The sequence below is a fragment of the Dermacentor andersoni genome, chromosome 5, assembly GCF_023375885.2.
Source record: "Dermacentor andersoni chromosome 5, qqDerAnde1_hic_scaffold, whole genome shotgun sequence".
Lineage (NCBI taxonomy): Eukaryota > Metazoa > Arthropoda > Arachnida > Ixodida > Ixodidae > Dermacentor > Dermacentor andersoni.
Window position 1 is genome coordinate 136,635,487 of NC_092818.1, and position 21,985 is coordinate 136,657,471.

General features: G+C 47.6%; 1 protein-coding gene across 3 annotated transcripts in view; it reads left to right on the plus strand.

Moving 5' to 3' along the window:
• LOC126531227 (dopamine D2-like receptor) overlaps positions 1 to 21,985 on the plus strand; it is a 457,194-nt gene that overhangs the window by 423,978 nt on the left and 11,231 nt on the right. For all 3 annotated transcript variants that reach the window (XM_050178668.3, XM_055071042.2, XM_050178669.3), the window contains 3 exons: positions 7,009 to 7,486; positions 12,807 to 13,082; positions 20,358 to 20,565. In XM_050178668.3, coding sequence (XP_050034625.1) covers positions 7,009 to 7,486; positions 12,807 to 13,082; positions 20,358 to 20,565 — 962 coding nt within the window. The remainder of the gene's footprint in view (positions 1 to 7,008; positions 7,487 to 12,806; positions 13,083 to 20,357; positions 20,566 to 21,985) is intronic.

A 21,985-nucleotide genomic window follows, 5' to 3' on the forward strand; every position in this document is an offset into this window, starting at 1 on the left:
CATTTCTCACATAAGGAACTGCAGCAGATTCATCGTGTCCTTTGGAATCTGTATACACTGAAGGTTTCCGTAAAAGCACAAGGAGTGCTTCCTGCGCCATTTGATTGGGATTGCCCGACCTCCCCTTGGAGGCGCAGATGCGACCGTCCAGGCAGTTGCCGCGCACCACAACGCATGCGCAGCGTGAGGCCATTTCCACCGGTGCCCTCTCTCCCGTCTCATCGCGGCTGTCCGCGTCGCGGCCGCACTCATCCTGTCTATCAACGATCAACGACAGCCATGCGCAGGCCGGCTTCACCCTCTACCTTCCTATGCTGCGGGCGAAGTAGTATGAACCAACGTTCGTAGGTGGCGCAGCCGTCCCGATCCGCCGTCCAGCTCATGCATTAGAAGATCAGGTGTTACGGTATTCAATGAAAACAGTGAACATACAGTGGCGATACGGGGCCAGGAAATAGCTCGAATAAAAGGATATAAATACCTTGGCATAAGGATAAACGAAGGCAACAGATATATAGAAACACAGGAGAAAACAATAACAGTAAAGAGAAAGATAAATGCAGCCACAATGAAACACAGGGCGCTACGGGGATACTATACACTTTAAGAAAAGTTTACACCCTTTGGAGTGCCCCTTCTGCCACACAACAATAATCGTCATCTGCCTTGATGCGTTTCCTTTCTTTAACGCTGCGAGCCCGATACTTTCCAGTAACAAACGGCATGCGCGTTATCAGCATGACAGCATTCCCGGCAGGAAAGTAGCGGGCGCGGCGTTTTCAAGAAAGGAAACGCATTAAGGCAGATGACGATTATTGTTGTGTGGCAGAAGGGGCAGTCCAAAGGGTGTAAACCTTTCTTAGAGTGTAGGAACGAGGTGCTTCTGGGTATGTGAAAAGGTGTAATGGTTTCAGGACTTACTTTTGGAAGTGCGGCTGTTTGCTCGAAATCAGGGGTACAATCAGGACTCGATGGCAACCAAATGTCAGTGGGACGCCTCGCGTTGGGAGCTCTCGGGAAGACTACAAATGAAGCTGCACAGGGTGATATTGGCTGGCCAAGTTTTGAAGTGAAGGAAGTTCACAGTAAAATTGATTATGAAGAACGACTGAGGAATATGGAAGAAAGTAAATGGGCTGGGAGAGTATGGAAGTATCTGTACAGGGAAAACATTGATTCACGGTGGAGGAAAAGAACTAGGAAGGTTACAAGGAAGTCTGCGGCCTGTAGGGTGAGCAACACAGCAACAAAGAACGTCAAGCGGAAAGTCCGAGAGGCTGAAATACTATCATGGGTGGCGGCAATGGAAAAGAAACCTGCCATGAGTAACTACTTAAGAGGAAAAAACAAAATCAGGAAAGAAAGAATTGATGATAACTCAAAGAGAGGCTCATTACTTTTCGAAGCGAGGTCAGGATGCCTTAGAACACGCACCTACAAAGCAAGATATAAGAAGGAAGAAGAAGCATGTGCTTGGCTGCGGTAAAGCTAATTAAACGACGAAGCATGTTTTATAAGAATGTGAAGATATCTGCTCAGCCGTCGATTTAGGCACCACTGGCCTCCTTGAAGCCCTTGGGTTCACCGAGAGCAAGGGGGAAGTAAACATGTCCGCAAAAGAGATTAGTAAGAGGCATTTGGAAGATTGGCGAAAGAAAAGTAGGGAAACGACAAAAAACGGAGATGTACAAAAGAAAAGTTCACAATAGGAGTCAGAAAATTTGCTTATGGGAATTCATCGCGTGTTTTCTTTTCTTTTTTTTTTCTTTTTTAAATTAGGCAGTATAGTAGCAAGAGCTTGGTGGCGCAACCCACAGCCCTGTTCCAAAGGGGACGCTCACAACATCCATCCATTCATCCAGATAAAGCCCCTTAATCTTTCAAACGTAGCGCCATTCTTATATCTTTCCACCACCCCGCTCTACCCGGCGTTTTCTCCTCACCGCCTCCTGTCGCCACAGCCTCCTCCGCTCCCCCATTGGCCAATCCGTGTGACGTCAAGCACGCGTTGCGCTTTTGTGTATATTTTCTTTCCAGCACGCTCCAACCGCCATTGTCGACCCACTGCGACGAAAGTGCGCGCACGCCGATTGATCGAGTGCGTTATAGCGGGACACATCAAGAGTGTTACGGACGAAAGGAAGGAAAGAAGGAAGGAAAAAGTAGAGAAGGAAAGGCAGGGAGGTTAACCAGTTTAGCGTAACCGGCTTGCTACCCTACACATGGGAGAGGGATGGGGGCGATGAAAGATGGGGAAGGGGGAGAGAGAGAGAGAGCATAGCGTTATGGACGAGAAATTCATTGTGATGCCGTGATGCTTCGCCTTCGGTTGCCGCAACCGACAAGGCGATTGCAAGATGCATTTTTGTCGACTATCCGGCGAGTGCAACGCACAACGAAGAAAATCGCGGACGCATAGCATCGGGCGGGCCGATTTCAAGGAGGCTTGCAGGAAACGCACGGCTTTGTGAAGGGCCACCGTTCTTCATTGCCTGTTCTTACCTAGTTTACGCATGCCTCTTTAAAAAAGTGCTTGCGTATGTGTTCACGCTGTGCGCGTTTTTTAGCGCGTAGCTTGACCTTTATCGAAGATGGTCGCTCTGTTTCATGGGAGTTTTGTTTTGCCACAAAAGTGCTCGCATGTGCAACAGGCGTGTGACATATAAGCGGCTTTATTCAGGTTATTTATTTTTTTCAGCTCCACCAGAAGTGAGCAAATTGTCGACACTTTTGCAAAGCTCACCATGGCTTACGAATGCAGTCGTTCAGCTTCATTGTACGCCCGCATGTGTTGGTTTGTGGTGTTTAACATATTTAAAGTCCTGAAGCGACTAGGCCTACAAGGGAGGTCATAATGGATGCCTCCAGCTAACCATTTAGGTTACCTGGGGTTGTTTAACGCGCACTTTGACCGTAAAGTATGTGGGCAGGTAAATTCCTCGTTGGTGTTCTGTAATTAAGCTCGCACGGGCCCGGTAGCGCTGCGTCAGAAGTTGGTGCCTGGGCGTGATTGTATATCTTTAATAGATTTTATTTACTAGCTGTAACAACGTGTCATTATTTAGTATCATTAGCGGCGCCTGCACGACACCAAAGCGGCAACGGGAACACCGAAACCAGAACCAGGGCTGTTCTTTGGGTTGGGGCTCACCGAGACTTGTGCATGCTAGGGGGTTATAAGATAGGCTGTCCGCTGTCGCGTCGCGGACAGCCAATTTTGTGTGCGAGCACTCCCTGCGCTGCCTTTTTATTATAATCTCAGGTGCTCCCCTGAGGCTTCCGTTAGCGGTTGCATGTTCCCTTCGGGAGCTGTACTTGAAAAAAAAAAAAAAAAACTATCGTTGCGACGACAAAGTAGCCCCGCGACTTCTCCAACATACCGCGCACGTGCGAGGAGTAATTACGGAACGTCAACGAAGAATCTGCCTACGGGCCTCTTGTATTTCGTCCAATCCCGGCTGCTGCCAGACGCATCCTCGGTATTAGAGGGATGAGCAGCGGCTACTCGCACGTTTTGTGTGCAGGATTATCATAGAGCAGAAAGACCGCAAAAGACCACAGGCCCCCTGATAAGTATAAACACTTTTGCTGCTTGATGTTAACATTTTTATGCATCCGATTAAGTAAATGAGCAGCGCATGCGTCATATGCACCATACGTTGCCCTCCATCTCCAGCGACAAATACTTGCTCCGGTTTTTGATTACGGAGTGCGGACGAAGTTGCCGTGGAAACTGCGCGTAGAGCAGTTATGTAACTTTGCATCCCAGTACCACGACAAGAATTAGTGCATCTGTTGCAATTCGCTTTAATAGTTAATCCTTTTTCCTTCGGTATTCACTGATTGTGCCAACCTGACAGCTCACTTGACTGTGTGTGTTTGTGCTGTATACATTCCTTGTGTGCAACACTGTGATAAGCACCTTTATTAAACCCATATGAGGGCTGTTTGATCCTACAACCCTATTGTTCTCTCTGTTTCTAACACCCTGCGGTGGCTTAGCGGCTATAGTGTATTGCTGCTAAGCACGAGGTCGTCGGATCAAATCACGGCCGTGGCGGTCGCATTTTGATGTAGGCGAAATACAAAAACGCCCATGCACCGTGCATTGGGGGCACGTTAAAGGACCCTAGGTCGCCAACATTATTCCGCAGTCTCCCACTGCGGCGTGCCTTATAATCAGATCGTGGGTTTGACACATAAACCCAAAAAAATGTTTTTTGTGTGTCTGTAGTTTTCGAGTTATAGGGAGACTGCTTCCCTACGAAAACTTACAACCCAAAAGAATACAGACGCACGCACTGTACAGGTATAAAATTAGCCCTTCAATAAAAGTGTTACTGGTGCTAAGGGGAGGGGGGGGTAATTATTTTTGGAACCTCTGTTCATTCTTTTTTTCGTCACGTTCGTTCCTTCTATGAAATTTCAGCCTCTTGCACTGTGATAAATAAAACAAATAAAAAAAAAACGATTTAATATGCTCCGAAAGCAACCGATACGTTGTTCACATCATCAATACCGCCTACGCGTGAAAATGTTGCCATGGCCACCAGAACCCGTGCATCAGGTACACACATCTGCAAAAGACGCAGAGCAGAAGCGGCACAGTTGCTAGGAATTGCTGGCGCCAGACAGTTGGAATCTTTCACGCGCCGACGGAACAAAAGTTCATACTTTTGTGCATATCGAAACCACCATCACATACTTTCAGGCAGTCTAGACTTTAAACTCTGGTGATTCGCGCGTGTTCGAGCACACCACGTGCATGCGTCGCGCTTCAGCAACACGAACTCTATACGTGAGGATGCTTTACACCTTAAATAATGGTGCTTCTCTCTCGTCTATTGCAAAATTAGGACACGGCATTATTGAGGCCAGTTACTGACCGACGAAGCAAACGTTCGCCTCAAGAACTCCTCCGCAGGGCTCGAACGTTGTTTTCCGCGGATTTGATCCGGTAGCGCGTTAGGCGTCGTTTGCTACGGCAGGGTCGGCATAGGCGGCGCCACTGTCGAGGCTGTGCCGAGTTGGGGTGTGGAACGGATGAGGAGGGAAGGGGTTGGTGCTGATTTTAGACATTGAGGGGCTTTAGCTGAAGAGTCCGAGCTATTCGGCGAGAACGCACGAGCAGCAGCTGCATTAGCAGCAGGGCATCGGCCACGGTCACCATTAGAGGCGCAGGGTGGTTCGCAAAGAAAGCTTCGCTTTAAAAATTTCTGTCTCTCATCAGTGCTCCAGAGGGCATCGTGCAGTACCAGCTTTCTAGTACTAGTAAGGAGCAGCACACGATGACATTGTCAGTTAAGACAGGTTCATTTGAATCTTAGTCCTGAGCACGTATTTGAGGTTGCAGTACCTGCATTTCAAGACCATATTACGAGTTCTCATGGCAGACGTTACGTCGGTAATCCTGTAAAAGATGCACCACTGCATGCATAGTTTGCAAACGGAGGTGCCCACTTTAAACCTTTACTGCTTTTCCGTGTTTTTGTCGCAGGCCGCCGTATTACTTGTTTTCACCTCCTTTCTCCTTGCTGCTTTAAAATGTTGCATATATATTTCGCAGCTTTGGGCGGCAGTTTTCCCATAGATATGAAATTTAATTTGCTCCGCAATTGGATGTTTGACCTGAACAACTATCTATTCAGGTTGCACAGCCTACCGGAAGTCCTCCAGATGTTCTATTGAATGACGTGTAAGCTATTGAGGGATCGTGAAGTTGAAAGAACTAGATAGTGAAAGAACTCCAATTTTTGAATTATTTACGCCAGTTGATGAGTGCGGAAAGACGGAGTAAGGCGCACTCAATCGAGTGCTGTCTTCATTCTTGCACGCAGAAGCAAAACAAGAACCGAAGGAAATCTTTGCACGCAGTTCGGCCTTCCGGGAGGCCGTAAAGATATTTTTACTACGCAGTTGCTGAAAACTGTGTACGTTGAGGCAAAAACGTGCGCAGTCAGCTCGCAGGTACATAAATAGTATAGAGAACACCAGAGATGCGACTGCAGCTAGCTGAATAGAGTAACAGCGGCTGCGACTAACTGGTGGCTACGTCCGAAAGTCCACTATATCTCGGAGTACAAGCACAAAAACTATTTTCTTATGCGTACGACTGAACCTTACTGCGCGGACTAAAATATGAATTTAAATGCCAAGGTTGAAACGCTGTAGAACGGTTCACACAGACACAAAAAAAGACATGTACTCATACTCTAATCTCGAACATTTAAAACTTCGTTGCGATTTCGCATAACGACTAGTGAATAGTCTGGTTAAAGAAAGGTAAAAAATCAGAGAAAGACAGAGAGAGAGATGAAAGAAAGGCAGGGATGCTAACCACTCAAGAGTCCAGTTGGCTACCCTGCGCTGGGGGGAAGGGAGAAGGGGAATAGAAAGACGACAGAGAAAGACAGAGACGGGGCAGAGAAGCGTGTACGAGCATCACTACATAGTCAAAGGCGCACAGGCAAGCCAAACGTTCTCAGAAACCATAAAAGTGTCTTTAGTGCCTTCTGAGCCGATAATCGGTGGGGATGGTGCTAGTATTTTCTGTTCTCCCAGAAGACGATCATCTAGTTTCCTGAATGCGTGGTCATATATTGTCTTTGTGCTTCAAACTGATAACAGTGGCACAATAGGTGGTCATCGTTCTCGCAGCCGCAAAGGTCACGTGCAGGACTGTCAGCCATTCCAATTACTGCTGAATAAGCTTTTCTGGAGGCAACTCCCAACCACAACCGACACAGAAGAGGCGCTTTGCGTTGGTGCAGTCCGGCCAGAGGTCTATGAGTTGCAACGAAGAGTCTGCTTCACTGCATCGCAGTGGTCTGCGCAGTCTGGCGCACCTTGTTCTATGCGGTGTTCCAATCAGTTAACGAGAGTAAGTTGAGTGTAACGAATCAGAGGCACGAAAATTTCCAAGATGGTTTGGTTGCCTTCTTTTAATTTCGATGTAGACGCGTGTCACTACAAATCTTTTCTTGCACGCCCTCTTTTCCTGCTGTGCAGGTTCATTGCCGTTACGCAACCCATCAAGTACTCCAAGCACAAGAACAGCAAGCGCGTAGCGCTCACCATCGTGATCGTGTGGGTCGTGTCGGCAGCCATCGGGTCGCCCATCATGCTCGGTCTGAACACGTCCCCACAGCGGGTGCCGCACCTGTGCATCTTCTACAACTCGGATTTCATCCTGTACTCGTCGCTCAGCTCTTTCTACATCCCCTGCCTGGTTATGGTGTTCCTCTACTACAAGATATTCCGCGTCATCCACGAGCGGGCACGCAAGGCTGTGGCCAAGAAGGAGGCCCGTCTCAAGGGGCTCGTGCTCGAGGGGGGCCCGCCTCCCATCGCCAACAATACGGTGCACCGGGGTGCCGTGATGCTCACCACGGGTGGTGGGACAGGGGGCGGTGCTGCTGGCGCGCAGCCCATTCAGGCAAGCCAACCTCCGCCGGGGGACAACAGGAACGGAAGCAAGAGCCTTCAGGTGAGTTTCATTGCGCAGGAACGGTGCCATGCTGATGGGGAATGTGACGAATGTTGAACGTGTCAGCGAATGAGAGCAAAAGTTGAATGTATCTAGTTCTTGCTCTTGAGGAAAGACTAAGACCGGCAATACTTCAAATTGGCATTACTAATTTTTTACATATAAATATCAGTTCATGGGCATTGCACAGAACTGTTATTCGCGAAGCGTATCACTTCGTCTGCACAAACACATCAACAATTTTCTCTTCACTGCTAAGTTATCCTCATATGAGGTGGGTTCTCTTGTGTGTTTGGTGTCGATGAGCAGCACCGAACGTCAACACGCTGTCTACTGTTTTGTTCAACATCTGTTACGTAATGCTTGGCTAGAACAGTGAGAAGGAGTGAAGTGCTCTGATTAGTTTACTTTCCTAGCTACTCTTTTCTAACGCGGTGTTCGTATCAATCGCTTAATGATGAAGTGTGCCTTTATCGTGCTGCAGTTCGTAACTTAAGAGACGCACCACGTAGGGCGTTTCAACTTACGACAGGTGCTTACATGATGGCTTAAATAGCTATTGCTGCTGTTTATTACCCGCGGCAGCATGGGAAAATTCACCTTTGAACAGCCCGCTATCTAAAAATCGTAGCTACGAACAAACAAACAAACATTTAAAAAGAAAATATGAAATACCTACCCTGGTTGCTATCCAAGAATGTGTTCGGCATGCTTTCGGAGATAGTACCATCGGTAACACCCCACGATGGTACCCTAAAACCTTGAGGTTCTTACCGTTTTCTTATAATGCCCTATTTTCGGGATCGGCGGCTCATGAAAACTGTTAGACACGAAGAAATCGCGGTCCGTTCCCCAAAACGCCAATCGACTAAAATAGCCCCTCAACAGGTCTAGCCATTTTAAGCCGACAAGCGCCGTGCATATACTGTGCGCTAACGGTCGTGTCTGCTAAGTATTACGTCACTACGCACCGAGGAGACAGCTGAAATTCCAAACAAAACGCCGTTTGCCCTTCTCCTCGCGGGCACTACGCTCTCAGCCGGAGCATCGACGCATATCGCACAAGTGTGCCTACGTACATGGTAATGCTGTGACGTCGCTCGTAGTGACACGCGATTTGGAAAATTATTCAATAGACGAATTAAAATTTAGAGAAATAATAAAACACACAAACTGAAGGTTTGCGTGTTATTGTTTTACTTCGCATCGTAGTAAGAGAGTTGTACATCCGTTTCGTCTGCTTGTTTCCAAGTCGTGCAATCGCGCGTGCAGACGACGAAGCTATGCCATTTTCTACCGTGTTGCAGTGCGCGATCATGCTGTTATCCGCATGTGTCTGCCTGAGTATTCATTTAGCACTGACTTATACCACTAGTCAGGTGGCCTCGCGCACATCGCGCAAAATCATGCGCTGTGCGAAACGAGACAAACGCAACTGCTCACGCAACTCCTCACCGTAGGCGAAAGTTCGCCGCGCAGCAAGAAATTGAGAAAAAAAGAAAACACGAAGGTGGAACCCGTGACCTTAGCGTCACGCGATCTTCCAGCTCCTGTGTGGGAGAACGCAGGGAAGGCATTTCGCTTGCGGAGGCTAGACGGCTCAAGTGGAGAGAGTGTCTTTCTTGGCATTGGCGCTCGCCTCCTGAAATCATGGGTTCAGGGTACTGAAATATTTCTCTCTCTGCTAGTACTGCACCAATTTGAAAAGTTTTTGCCGCAAAACGCTGCCTAGAGGGTGCGTAACAACTTCCGGCGTATAACCAAATTTTGCAATATTGCCTGGTGAGGGGCCCTATATAACGCCAAATGAGAGAGAACAATATATATATAGAAAAATGTATAAAATTTTAAGAAAGAAAGCAAGTATATGAAAGGCAGAGAGGACATCCAGACGAGCGTCCGGTTCGCTACCCTACACTCGGCGAAGGAAAAGGGAGAATAGAAATAGGAATAAAATAGAAAGCTTTCACAGTCTCTTATAGATAAAGAAACACACTAAATACAAAACAATGGACATAAAGTTGCGAATATGCAAATTATGCGTAATGTAGAGTCGGCGGAGGACCTGAATGCGACCAGTATGAATAGTCTCTACTGATGCTGAAAAATATCAGTATGTTGTCTGTCTGCACAGACGCACTCTCTGCCACGTTTCTAATTCCCAGCTTCTAAACTGTCTTAAACAAGAGGCACTCCTATCTACTGTACGACACGTTAGCCTTCTTTGACCTGTCATGTGTTTAGAGGTGCAAATTGTTTACTGTCTATAATGACCAGATAGAAAATTACCTTTCGAAAAAAACATTACATTCATGAGGTTCTCGTGCAATAAACAGCAGGTTACAGATTGGTGTTTTAATACAATCTTGCACCAAGTCTTATCTGAGACATTGATGGTCGTCCTGTTGAACGCATATCGTAGAGTACGATCGAGGTGGCCCTACACGAAAGGGGTATATTGCGGAAGTTCTGTAAGCTGCGTTTAACTGAGCGGCTCTTGCTCATAGTCATATTATTTTTACCCGCAATTGCAGCAGCAACGAATGGGCACACAGCGATGCACGATGATTTGAATGTTGTCACGAATTTTTCTTGTCGTAGAAGGATTTGGGCGCGAGCTAGTTAGTACAGATCATTCATCTTAAACAGCGCCAAAAAACAAAACAAAACACACACGGGCAAGGAAGGGCACAGGGCCAGCGCTGACTGCCAACAAGGAAGGAAGGAAGGAAAAAGTGGAGAAGGAAAGGTAGGCAGGTTAACCAGTTTAGCTTAACCGGTTTGCTACCCTACACATGGGAGAGGGATGGGGGAGATTAAAGATGGGGAAGGGGGAGAGGGAGAGAGAGCACATAGCACAGCACACACACATCGTCCGTTGGAGTCCATCAATCTGGCATGGTACGTGACATCACTCTCACAGCCGCTTGTCCAATCCAGTCTCTTTCAAAAACTGAAGTAGTCCCTTTGTCGCCTTCACCTGCGATGTCTTCTGTCGGCGGCATGTGAAAATCGTGTCGAGGGACAATGGTCTACTGTCAAGGTGCGCTATAACAGATGCCAGGGACTGTCGCTGAACATTATATTCAGGACAGTCGCACAGAATATGTTCCAGCATCTCCTCGCAAAGACAGGCATTCCAGAGAGCGTTGTCGACCATTCCAATGCGGAAGGAGTAAGATTTCGTGAAAGCCACCCCTAGCCATAAGCGATAAAGCAGAGTCGCCTCTCTTCGGCGGAGTCCAGTTGGCATATAGAGATGCATCAACGAGGGCAGATGGTATTGACGGTTGCTCTGGTTGGTCTGGCTGTTTGGTGTGCACCATAGAGATAGCGTGATCTCCTGTGCAAGTACTCAAAGTCTGCTAGCTGCGTCGGATCGTGAAAGCAGTATGGCCTCTTCTTGTGCGTCTTCAAGAGCTCCCCGAGCGGCATTATCGGCATCTTCGTTTCCAGTGACGCCGCAGTGACTTGGCTGCCAACAAAATGGTTATTAAAGCCTGCACAATTTGATACTATTCGCAATGGGCTGAAAAAAAGAAAGAGATATTGTGTATTCTACATTTGCATAATATTACGTTTGTGACGCATGCGCAGTACGAGTTGAATGACGATGACTCGCCTTCCCTTCCTTCCGTTCTCTTTTTCAGCCCGTTGCGAAAAGTAAATATTTGCGCAGGCTTCAATAAACATGTCGTTCGCAGTCCGCGCTGGTCCAGTACTCCTCCTTGTCCGTGTGTTTTTTGACGATGTTTAAAATGAGCTTTCTTGCCGTACAAAGGTGCACGCCATAGGCAAGAAATCATTATTTCGACGGTGACATTAGTAAGGCGAAAACCTCAAATGGCTTTCACATTCGCCATAGACCGTTCAGCGTTATGGCACCAAAACTCTCGAACATTGGTGGGAGTCGAACCCACGACCTTTGATGTTAATGAAGGCGAATGTAATTAAGGCACAGTTAATTAAGATATATTTAATCAAGGCAGCAGAAAATACGACCTTTGTTGGAGTCGAACCCACACCTATGGCGTTAATTAACGCGGAGTTAAATAAGGCGCAGTTTATTAGGATACAGGTAATGAAGACACTCAAACTCATTACTTTTGCCGGGAGTCGAACACATTCCCCTTGATGTTAATCAGGGCGAAGTTGTATAAGGTGTGGTTCATTAAGTACAGTTAATTAAGGCACTAGAACCGAGGACCTTCTTTGGGCGAGAATAAGTAATAGTAAGTAACAACGCATTCGAATGAGAACGTCAAGTAAGTTAACGAATATCTCGTAAGCGCTCAGGCTTTCGCCTTCATCCTCTTTAGCGTACGCTAAAGTAACTGTCAACTTTTTTGGCTTACGTATGCTTCACATTACCATTACCATGTCCCCCATCACTATAAGGTCACTACAACATTCTAATACGAAATGCAGCACTGCGTTTCAGTAAATGGTCACTTCTAACACATAAGAATTTCACAGAGAAAAATGTGCCGCTTTTGGGGGTGACGAGAAGCTCTCTGTGCTGCCATTGTATTGCCCATACAAAGGTATTGCAAGAACTCAGTCATGCATTGCGTGAGTCCGCACAGAATGAAACATGCGTCCTTCGTATCCACGCTGTGGAAAAAGAAAGAATGATCGAGCACAGCAGGCCAGCTGAAAAGGCCGCGCAAGCGACCGCCCATGTTTCATTTGTGCTGCACTTTCGGATGCAGCGATTTATATGCTGCATTGCTTATATACTTTCATGTTGTGTTCAAGAACAGAACTGACAATGGAGTGAAGGACCAGAGGTGGGGATTCTGGGATAGAATACATGAAACATTTGCAAGAATTTACCGCATAGAAATGCAGAGGTCAATGAAAAGCATTTTCACACGCACAAATACTCTTTCAAAGGCTTCTTTGATGCATTTCTTCATGTGAACGTTGGTTTCGCCAATCCAGCTACGTCACGATGCAGCAGTTTCCCTTTTACACTTGACGCCTTTTAAAGGGAAGCTTTCTATAGCTTTTCCCCTACGTTGTTTTGACGACTGTATGGCCGAGAAACCAGGGGGCTTATCCCGAAATCAGTGTAACAGAAAATGGTGACTTGGCAAACCGACCAAGTGCGCGATGTGTGACCTCCCATGGTGGTTTGTAATGCGCGCTCATCGGGGAGGCGATGCAACGCCGAGCCACCCAGACGCCTTACAGCGTAAGTGTCCACAACCGTATATCTCAGCAGGTTTCCCCAACCGCCCAGTTTTTCGCGTTTCGTGTTCATACTGCTCACGTTTAGACGAGCACTACGTTCACACGCAATACCACGACGGCACAGGTGAGCTCAGTGGCGCCGGAGCCGGATCCTCTGACGGTCAACACCGGCAGCGGCAGTCAGCCGGACGAGGACGATTTCGACGACCTGCCCACCGAGGCCGGCGGGGATAAGTGGGCCGAATGCGACGAGGAGGAGGCCAGCTTCCTGGCGGCGCACAGCGCCACCTCTGGTAGCGACCCGTCGTCGCAAGCGCCGCACAACAGGAACCACGATTCGGGCTACGTGGACTCCAACGTCGACGAGGTCCACTTTCCCCGCCAGGAGCGGTCCAACAAGGTGCGTTCACAGTGCACTCTTTTCATTTGCGCTCGCACGACGTCTTTCACGCTGCGAATGCTTTAACGACCTCCAACTATGGCATTAGCGCAAAGTCACCAACAGAAAACGGAAAGGAATGCGCTTCGAAATATCAATAATCACGTTTTGCTATGGCTGGAAAGTATCGCAAAATATTTTTGGAGGTCTTTGAAAGAAAGAGTTTTAATAGAAGAATTGTTAAAACTACGAATATTCAAGAGCTGAAGAAAGAGCACATTTGAAGGTTTTCAAATAGCAGCTCCCATAGCAACAGCAATGCTTACTTTAGTTTGATTGCAGTCGATTACTAGTTTGAAGTTAACATAAAATGCAAGAGAAAGTAGCTGATTAGTCAGTACTTCTAAACCAATTTACTATTCATTCGATGCAAACGCAGTCTAACCCCTGAATAATTTACGCCGCTTCGCCTTCCGATGGAAGCGGGGTGCTTCAGAACTAATAGTAGATCGTGTGGTCGCGCACATCCAGTGATATGTGTGAACAGTTTGAGTCTTTAGATCTTTGTTTATTTTTTCACAGACGCACATGACGTTGCCGAGGAGATGAAAAAAAAAACACTGCGCTACGGCTTTAAATTGTTGCCATCTCCCACAAGTATATCAAGCAGTGGCATACAGACAGATAATTGACTGCCCAAATATTTCGCGATCTGTACTTTTAACTCATACGACTACGGTAGGAACAGATCAAAATGTAAGCATAAACATTATATCAAAATTATTGTTTTGGTAGGGCCAGGAAGGCATCACATTTTTCCTTTGGGTCATTCAACGAAAAAGTTTTATACCCGTATATCGTCAACAGAGGTTACTTATAGTTGACGTAAGAAAATATTTCAATGCTTTCAAACAGGCATACGGGAGTAGTGATTTGAAAGAACCGAAGCATTCAACGGTTACTGGTTTGATTCTCCGCTAGGCACGCAGGGTCGTTCTTGGTCCTTCATTACAACCAATAAACCGTTTTGAAGAAAGTGTCTGACAAGAACAAGCCTCTACGATAGCACAGCTGCAAGTTACACAAATCGTCTTCGTGCTCAAAAAGAAAAAAAAAAAAAGAATTCGAAGCCCCTTTCTTAAAGAAAGGTGACTGAGCGCGGAGCTTTCCCCCAATACAAACTGCATCGAAGACAAAGCCCAAAGCCAACGACCACGAAAGGAACCCAAGAAATGTTGAGTGACCCTATGCTATGCATATGTGATTTGATTGCTTGTTTAGGATTGTATTTTTTTTTGAACGTTGAAAAAAAAAAACGTTAACGAGAAAGACGTGGAGATTAACGTTCCAAAACCACTTTCTGATTATGAGGCACGCCGTAGACTCGGAAGTTTCGGCCATCTGCGGTTCTTCAACATGCACCTAGATCTAAGTACCACGGGTGTTTTTGCATTTCGCCCCTATCGAAATGTGGCCCCCATGACCGGGGTTCGATCCTTCACCCTCGTTCTTAGCGGCCCGACACCATAGCCGCTAAGCAACCACGGCGGATGAACGTTGAACTTGAATGCAGACACGTTTGGTTAAGTTTCATAGCCTTTATATAATGCAGCCGCTGATTAGACGTGTACACTCACACTTTCACGGACGACTCTACATTTGCGCAGTATTGCCTTGTAATCGCTGTGGTAGACGGTCAGAGGCGTGACGCGCGTAATGCAATGCAGATATATACAGTTCGTCTGGGTAGCGTGGCGTTGAACCTCCTTGCTTTGAGAAAGGTGCTTTGATTTTTCTTTCCAGATCTTAAGACAAGCCCGTGCTCACGCGTACCTGCTATCTCCAATAAGCAGGGAAGCTCAGTGAATCGCGACAGGGGTGGTGTTATGCCTAACAGATGCAACTTGCGCTTCCAGTGAACTTTGTGCGCATGCGCTACTCTTGCTAAGCTCTTCACTTCACGCCATTATAAGGCACTGACCGGCCGGCCCGTCGGCGCTGGCGTGGTACTGCGAATCTAAACTGCAGTGTGCTACGCAGATGTGTAAGTTGGCTTTTCTGCAGTGCGTTTTCAACGTTCACGGCAGAATCAGTGAGACATAGAAAGCTTCGCTTTAGAAGCAGCAGTCAGTCGTCTTCGTCAACCGTACGATGCTGCAATAATGCCGAGTGTATAGGGCCGGTAACGGATCAGTGCTGGCACTTCCTGTCACTAGTGTACACGGTCTGCACGTAACTAAATGACAAGCATCAGATCCGAACCCAGACTTCTAATCATTATTTTGCTGTAGCAAGGTAAATGAGTGAGCGAGCGCCTGGGGTCGCTGCGCGTGAGCCGCGTGCCTTTGTCTTCTTTATTTCAAACACTGCACATCGCTTTACTCGAGCAGATTTAGAGAGAGAGAAAGAAAATAAGAAAGGCAGGAAGGTTAACCAGATATAGTTATGTTTTACTACCATGCAGAGGTAGAAGTGGTAAGGCCATAGAAACAGAGAGCGATAGAGAGATAAAAGAGATGACAAAGGCAGGGGGGTTTACCGGAAGATAGTTACCCAGTTTTTCTACCCTGCACTGGGGAAGGGGTAAGCGGAGACAACAGAGAAAGAAAGCACGAAAGAAGAAAACCGCGTTCACATTCTAGCAGTAGTAACGGGATCAAGCAGCGTTATATGTCATGGTAGACGCGTGTAGCTCAGGAACTTCAGCAAGGCAGATATAGCCTTAGGCGCGGAGCTTCTTTGTGAGTAGTGTCCTTTCACTTTCTGTTCTAATAGAGGAAGATTGTTCAGTCTGTCAAGAACTCCGCACAATACCAGCTCCGCACAAGATCTTGCCTCTCGGTACTATAACGGGGACATACACGAAGGAAGTGTGTGAAAGCAGGTTTAATTTACTAACAAATCTCTGAACTAGTGTCACCACCCTTATCCCAACTAGTGTAAGTACTAAACGAATACACTTCGCTCACGACTGTATACTCCAAGCCGCTCGTGAAATCGTGAGGACGCGTCCTTGCTGAAACAGCGCTAACGCTTTCATTGCGTGCTTCGGGAAGCCGATGTGGCGTTTGCAGGGCCACATTTAGCATGGTTAGTGCCGCATCCTGCTCCGAAAAGATGGTAGAATAACGACACCGCGTCCCGTTGGTCGTAAAATGGTGAACATATAATAGCTTTCTCTAGTACGGGAAAAAGAGTAACCGCATAACATATCCGACGACAGCGGACATGTAGTCCCAGGCGCATCGCTCGTTCAAGACTCGCACAGTAGCTGTCCGCGGCGAATGGCCCTCCGAGATTGACGCTCAATAAGCTCTGCGCAAATGGCTTACATGAACGAGGGGTGTGGCGAAGCTGATAACGCCTTTTCTCGCTTGTTTCTTTCACCTTGGTATCTTCCTGTCGTGCCTAGCGACGACACGAACTTCCTCTGGCATAATAGAAACACGATGTTTACGCTGCTCGAGGTAATAAAGAGCTTCCTATGTGATAACCATAAGAAGACGGCGCTTTTGGCACCGGAGTGAAGTAAACAGCTGCATTACAGTATACTGTCAAATCAGCAAGCTGTCGTGCGCGGGCTTTCTATTATTACATTCCTGTGCAGTATAACAAGAAAGTGGAGCCTCGTAAAACCCACATTCCTGCGGAACAGGAGCAGGAAGCCAGTGCTTGAAAGTTGATGCGGGCGTTGCGCGTTGTGGCGCAACGATTGTTTTCTCGGGTGATGTGGTCCGTAAGATCTCTGGCGTGATGCCATCCGTGATGGCCATGCGAAAGCCCGCAGCAATATAGATTGCTCATTTCGAACACTCTTGCCACATGATGGTCGACGTCACGAACCGTGGTACTACACGTAATTAGGAGATCATTCTGAATGAAACAGATAATGGGTATCCCTGAGGACTGATTGCTTTAAGAAAGAATGCTTCTGACAGTAAACATTTGGCTCACCGTAGCAGAAACTGTGAAAAAGAAAAAAAAGAAACGACTCCATGTTTCCTCGCACAAATATGTGGACTGAAGTTAAAGGGGTTCATTATGTCATTTCCACGATGACCGGTAGAATACGCACTTTTAAGCAAAATTACACCCTTTTGCCGCACAAGGATTAATCGCCATCTGTGTTGTCCGCATTTCCTCTCTTTAACGCGGCGAGCGTGGTACTTCCAAGTCGCGAACGGCATGCCCGTTACCAGCATTACAGAACATTCTCGATAGGAAAGTAGCGAGCGCAGCGTTTTCAAGGAAGGAAACGCAAGAAAGACAGATGGCGATTATTGTTGTGTGGCAAATTTACGCCCCAAAAGGTGCACATTTGCTTAAAAGTGCACTGCTCAATCGCAAGCTGTACACTTGGGTCGCGAATATTTGAACGCTTACACAGCTTCCGCATTCGAAAAAAAGTTCATCCGCGCTCCAATGTGCACGACATCTTTGATCATGACAGGCTAAAGTATAAGCAATGAATCGTGATGAACCACAAGCCTGGCCACACAATAGCGTAATGAACCACAGACCTGGCCACCTGTACACTGAACCGGTAGACAAAAAAATTATCGTGCCGTGTTTATTTCGCAAGGTGTAACTTATTATTAAAAATATGTAGGGTGTCACGACCAAGCAGAAACAATAGCTTTAAGTAGTTAAAAAAGATAATCTCCAAATGAACTTTGTGGTCCCCTGCTTCCTTCATATTTGAAGCCGAAGATGTTTCACATAACACGAGAGTCCTTACGTACTACCAGGGGCACGATGAATCGAGTGGAAAGAGCGCGTTGGGCGGTTGGGTCGCCTGGCAGATAGATGAATTCGCGTGAGTCGTTATTTTCACGCTTAACAAATCAATTATCTATGATCGCTGTGCGGTCACAACGACCGGTTCCCCCGTACAAGCGTCTCTCTCTCTCTCTCTCTCTCTCTCTCAGCGGATGAGCACAGTTTGCCGCGGCGGCAGCGCATCTTCTTCTGTATTTAGGCTCGAGAGTGGACTTTTGGTGGAATGCGGAGATGTCCGCACGTAGTGGGATCTGTAATTCGCGCAAGGCACGCGGGCATCCTGGCATCTTCTCAGCGACGGCACTCTCCGTTGCATCCATTAGTCGTGTCCTCCTGCCTGGCATCTGCGCTCGTAGGCCTTGCGGTGTTTCCTTCGCGCTTCCGTGGAGCCGCATTTGGTGCGCAGCGCAGGCGCTATACCGCACTGCATTCACTTCCGCATCCCGCTTCGACGGTATGTTTGCCTGGCGCGAACATTAGGCGCAGTTCCGACGTGCGCGCACGCGCGATATCGTAGTTTCGACTGCGCGCTGACACGAGCGCTATTGCAAATCAGGGCTAATTACGCACAGCCCGCAGTTCGGTCACGCCACGGCGCTCCCTCCCTGCGCTCTGCCGACTCGAACCTTGAATCCCGCTAGCGAGCTTCACGCATTACGGTACCATCGACCTGCGACATACTTCACCGCTGTTCACTGCAAACCTTGCAGTGGGCTTCGCGGCGGGAAACGTCGTTCTTGTCAGAAATAAATGGGCCGTGGGGAATGCAGCTACCTTGTTTGACAGATAAGCGTCAGATGAAGGAGCACTACAGTCACTGATTTTTCGAGCTATCACTTTTATCGGGTAATGTACTTCGTGACCTTCAGTAGGTTCAGAATATATATTAGTGAAGGCAGCCTAGAAACGACCTGCCGAGAAAAAGTAAACTCTTTAACCAATGCATTTACCATATACTGTGGACAAAATAGAAATGCTGACAGAAAACTAACGAACGTTTAAAATGAAGCATTGTGTTTCACTATTTGATTTTGAGTGGACTTGTCCTTTAAATGTACATTTCGTTTTTTACTTGACGCACGTTAAAAGATTAAAAGAGCTAATCAGTGAAACTGCTGAAGCCCTAAATTCTCCATATTCTTTCTTCCTCTCCTTTTAAACTTAGCCTGACGTTCTTTCGAAACAAACTAAGGGTAAGAAAATAAGTAAAAATAGAACAGAAGACATTACTTTCATTGCGCAGGTAAACAGAGTCCTCACACTGCCACCATCATATCTTTTTTCTCAATTGTAATAAACGGGTTATTTATAAGAGAGTGACGTAGAGAATACCTGAGACACTTCACTTTTCTCTGTCCTGTAGCAAACAAAAAATTATAAGGACAGTGATAAAACATTATGCAGTTCCACCGCTTCTGTATATACCTATGTAATGCAAAGGTGTTGTGCGGATGGTAAACAAATGCTATTCAACTAAATGCAATGCGTGCAACTATCTTTATCTTTATCCTATGCAACGTGTAATTTCATGTAGTGCGCTGCAAGTCACAACTTCAGTGCCATGCAATGTCTATATTTATGCACTACGCGGCTCACAAGCTATGCTCAAATGCAAACAGAAGTGTGTATTCTGGCGCTATCCCATTGCGCGATACTATCGCCTCGGCCATTCGGCTCGCGCTTATTGGCTGGTTGTGCAAAACCGTATGTGCTTGTTGGATGGCGTGGCACTACGTCACGCGAAGGCGATAGTATCCCCGTGAGTTATCGTTCGAGAATACGCCCGAGGGATTCATACGAATGTGCATGGTGTTACGTCAACGCGGGAACGTCACGAAAACGAAGGTGATGTATGACGTTCGTCGGGGGATATATTGCGCAGAGAGGAGTACAACGACTCAACGCGGTGGCTTAGTGGCTATGGTGTTGTGCTGCTAGGCGAAATGTCGCAGGATCATATGCAAAAACGCCCGTGTACCGTACATTGGGGGCACGTCGAGTATCCCCTGGTGGTCAAACTTAACCTGCCGTCACTCAATAAGGCCTGATAACAAAATCGTGGTTTTGGCACGTAAATCCCCAGAATTCATTCATTCGGTACGACGTGCAAGATTCAGCTAAGGTTTTCTTTTATGTTATTCATCCCTTACATCTGTGGCCTAATAGGCGATGCCCAGTACATGGCGGTTATGATGTGTTCCTGAGTCTGTACATCCCGCCGGCGCAAAAAGCCCGCAATATCATTGCCTTCGAGATCCGTTTCTGTTACTCCCAGAAAGCTGTCGCTGTGCGCTGGATTTGGGCACAACCTATGGAAACAGACACGCGTGCTCGTGCTCTCGCATGTGGCACGCGATGTGACGCACGCGGCAGTTCGGCAACACCGCTGCAACAACATCCACGGTCAGCAAAATGAGGGGAAGGTTCGCAAAGAGGGCTGCGCTTTATTATAGGCGGGGTTGCCGCGGCAGAGTGTTCAGCCAACATCTAACATTTGTGTACGCATTCGTGGCGCAGGAGTCGAAGAAGAACGGCGCCGTGATGCCCCTGTTGACGGTGTCGGTGGTGGGTGGTCCAACGATGGTCGGCTGCGTCGAGGACGGACAGGCCCGCAAGAAGTCTCGCTTCAACCTGGGTCGCAAGCACAAGTCCAGTCGCAAGAAACGGGAGAAGGCGTCCGCCAAGCGGGAGAGAAAGGCCACCAAGACGCTAGCCATCGTGCTCGGTGAGTACACATCGCTTGCCAGGGAGTTCGGTTGACGTCGCAGACACTGCTCTGGGAATTCGAGTACAGCAACGGCGAAAGTCGGGGAAAATGGAAAAAAAAAATAATCAAGCTTTTAAATGTGGTGGAACAGTGACTGACCTCATTCAACGCGTCGTGGCATTAAAAATCGAGCAACAAAGTAAGCCTCAAGAACAGCAAGAAAGAAATCAGAGACTGAATTCACAAAACATTTCATTCGTAAGTGCTTTGGACATTGGCTGGCCGCCTTCGCTAACATGCGGGGTGATTCTTTTTATTTGTTACATTTTTTTTTAATTTGGAGGACGCTTAAGCTTCGGCTTTAAGAGTGCAACGCGAAAGCATTCAAAGATCCCTCAGTGCTTCTCACACTTCCCGTCAAGCGCAGCTTAGAGAGAGAGAGAGAAGGGAAGACAGAAAGGCAGGGAGGTTAACTAGACTGAGTCCAGTTTGCTACCCTACACGTGGGGAGGGGAATGGGGAGTGAAAGAGGGAGAGAGAGAACTTGGGTATAGGATGTCTACAGTCTGGCTTATGTAACCGTAATGCTTACCGGGTAACGGTGACGACGAATGCCATACACAAAGGCGAGTTTTGTGGTTATATTATTGCGATACCAATTATGTGGACACTCCAGGCGCATTTATGTAGTCGGCGACGCCGTGGTGTTCCGCATAAAGTCCAAGGTCGATAACATCGCCGTCGCGCGCCCTATGTTGTATGTGCGACTGGAAGCGTGTGAGGTTGAGCCGACGATGGCGGCTCAATCACGGGCGCGCAAGGGGCGAGAGCGGGGAGTAAGCGCGCTGTCTTCCGTGGCGCGCAAGGCACCAGGGGGAGGGGGGGGAAGCGTTCTATACTCCCGCGGCTACAGCGTATGGCGCAGCCGCACGGGCCCTATCTTGAAAGCGATCTGCGATGTGTACAGAGTCTAGGTGTGCCGGCGTCTCGTAGCTTCGTGTGCACTGCGTTTTTGCTGCTTAGTTCACGTTGAAGCGAGAGGCAGCACGAAGGTCAATTCGCTCGGTGCTGCTGCCGCTCTTCCTCACGCCAGCGTTTTGGCAGAGAGTGTGCGTGCTAATCGAGGGAGATGTGTTTATGTTTGCCTGTGTGCGCGATAGCATGCTCGTTGATTTAGTTGGTAAGCGAATCGTTACGAGTTTACGCGGCCGATAATGCTACATCTTGTCCGAGTCTTTAGCGCTGTTTTCCACCATGGATGCATACCAATGAACTCGCCTTCAAATCCTCTTAAGCTGCTATCCTTACTTCGTACAGCTGTCTACTAATTTGCTATCATAGTCGACGCGTCGCCGTTCCGGCGAAACTTCGACTTTTTTTGATGGTGTACAAGAAACTGAGGGGGCCGCACCGCTCCTAGTAAGACAGACCTCAAACG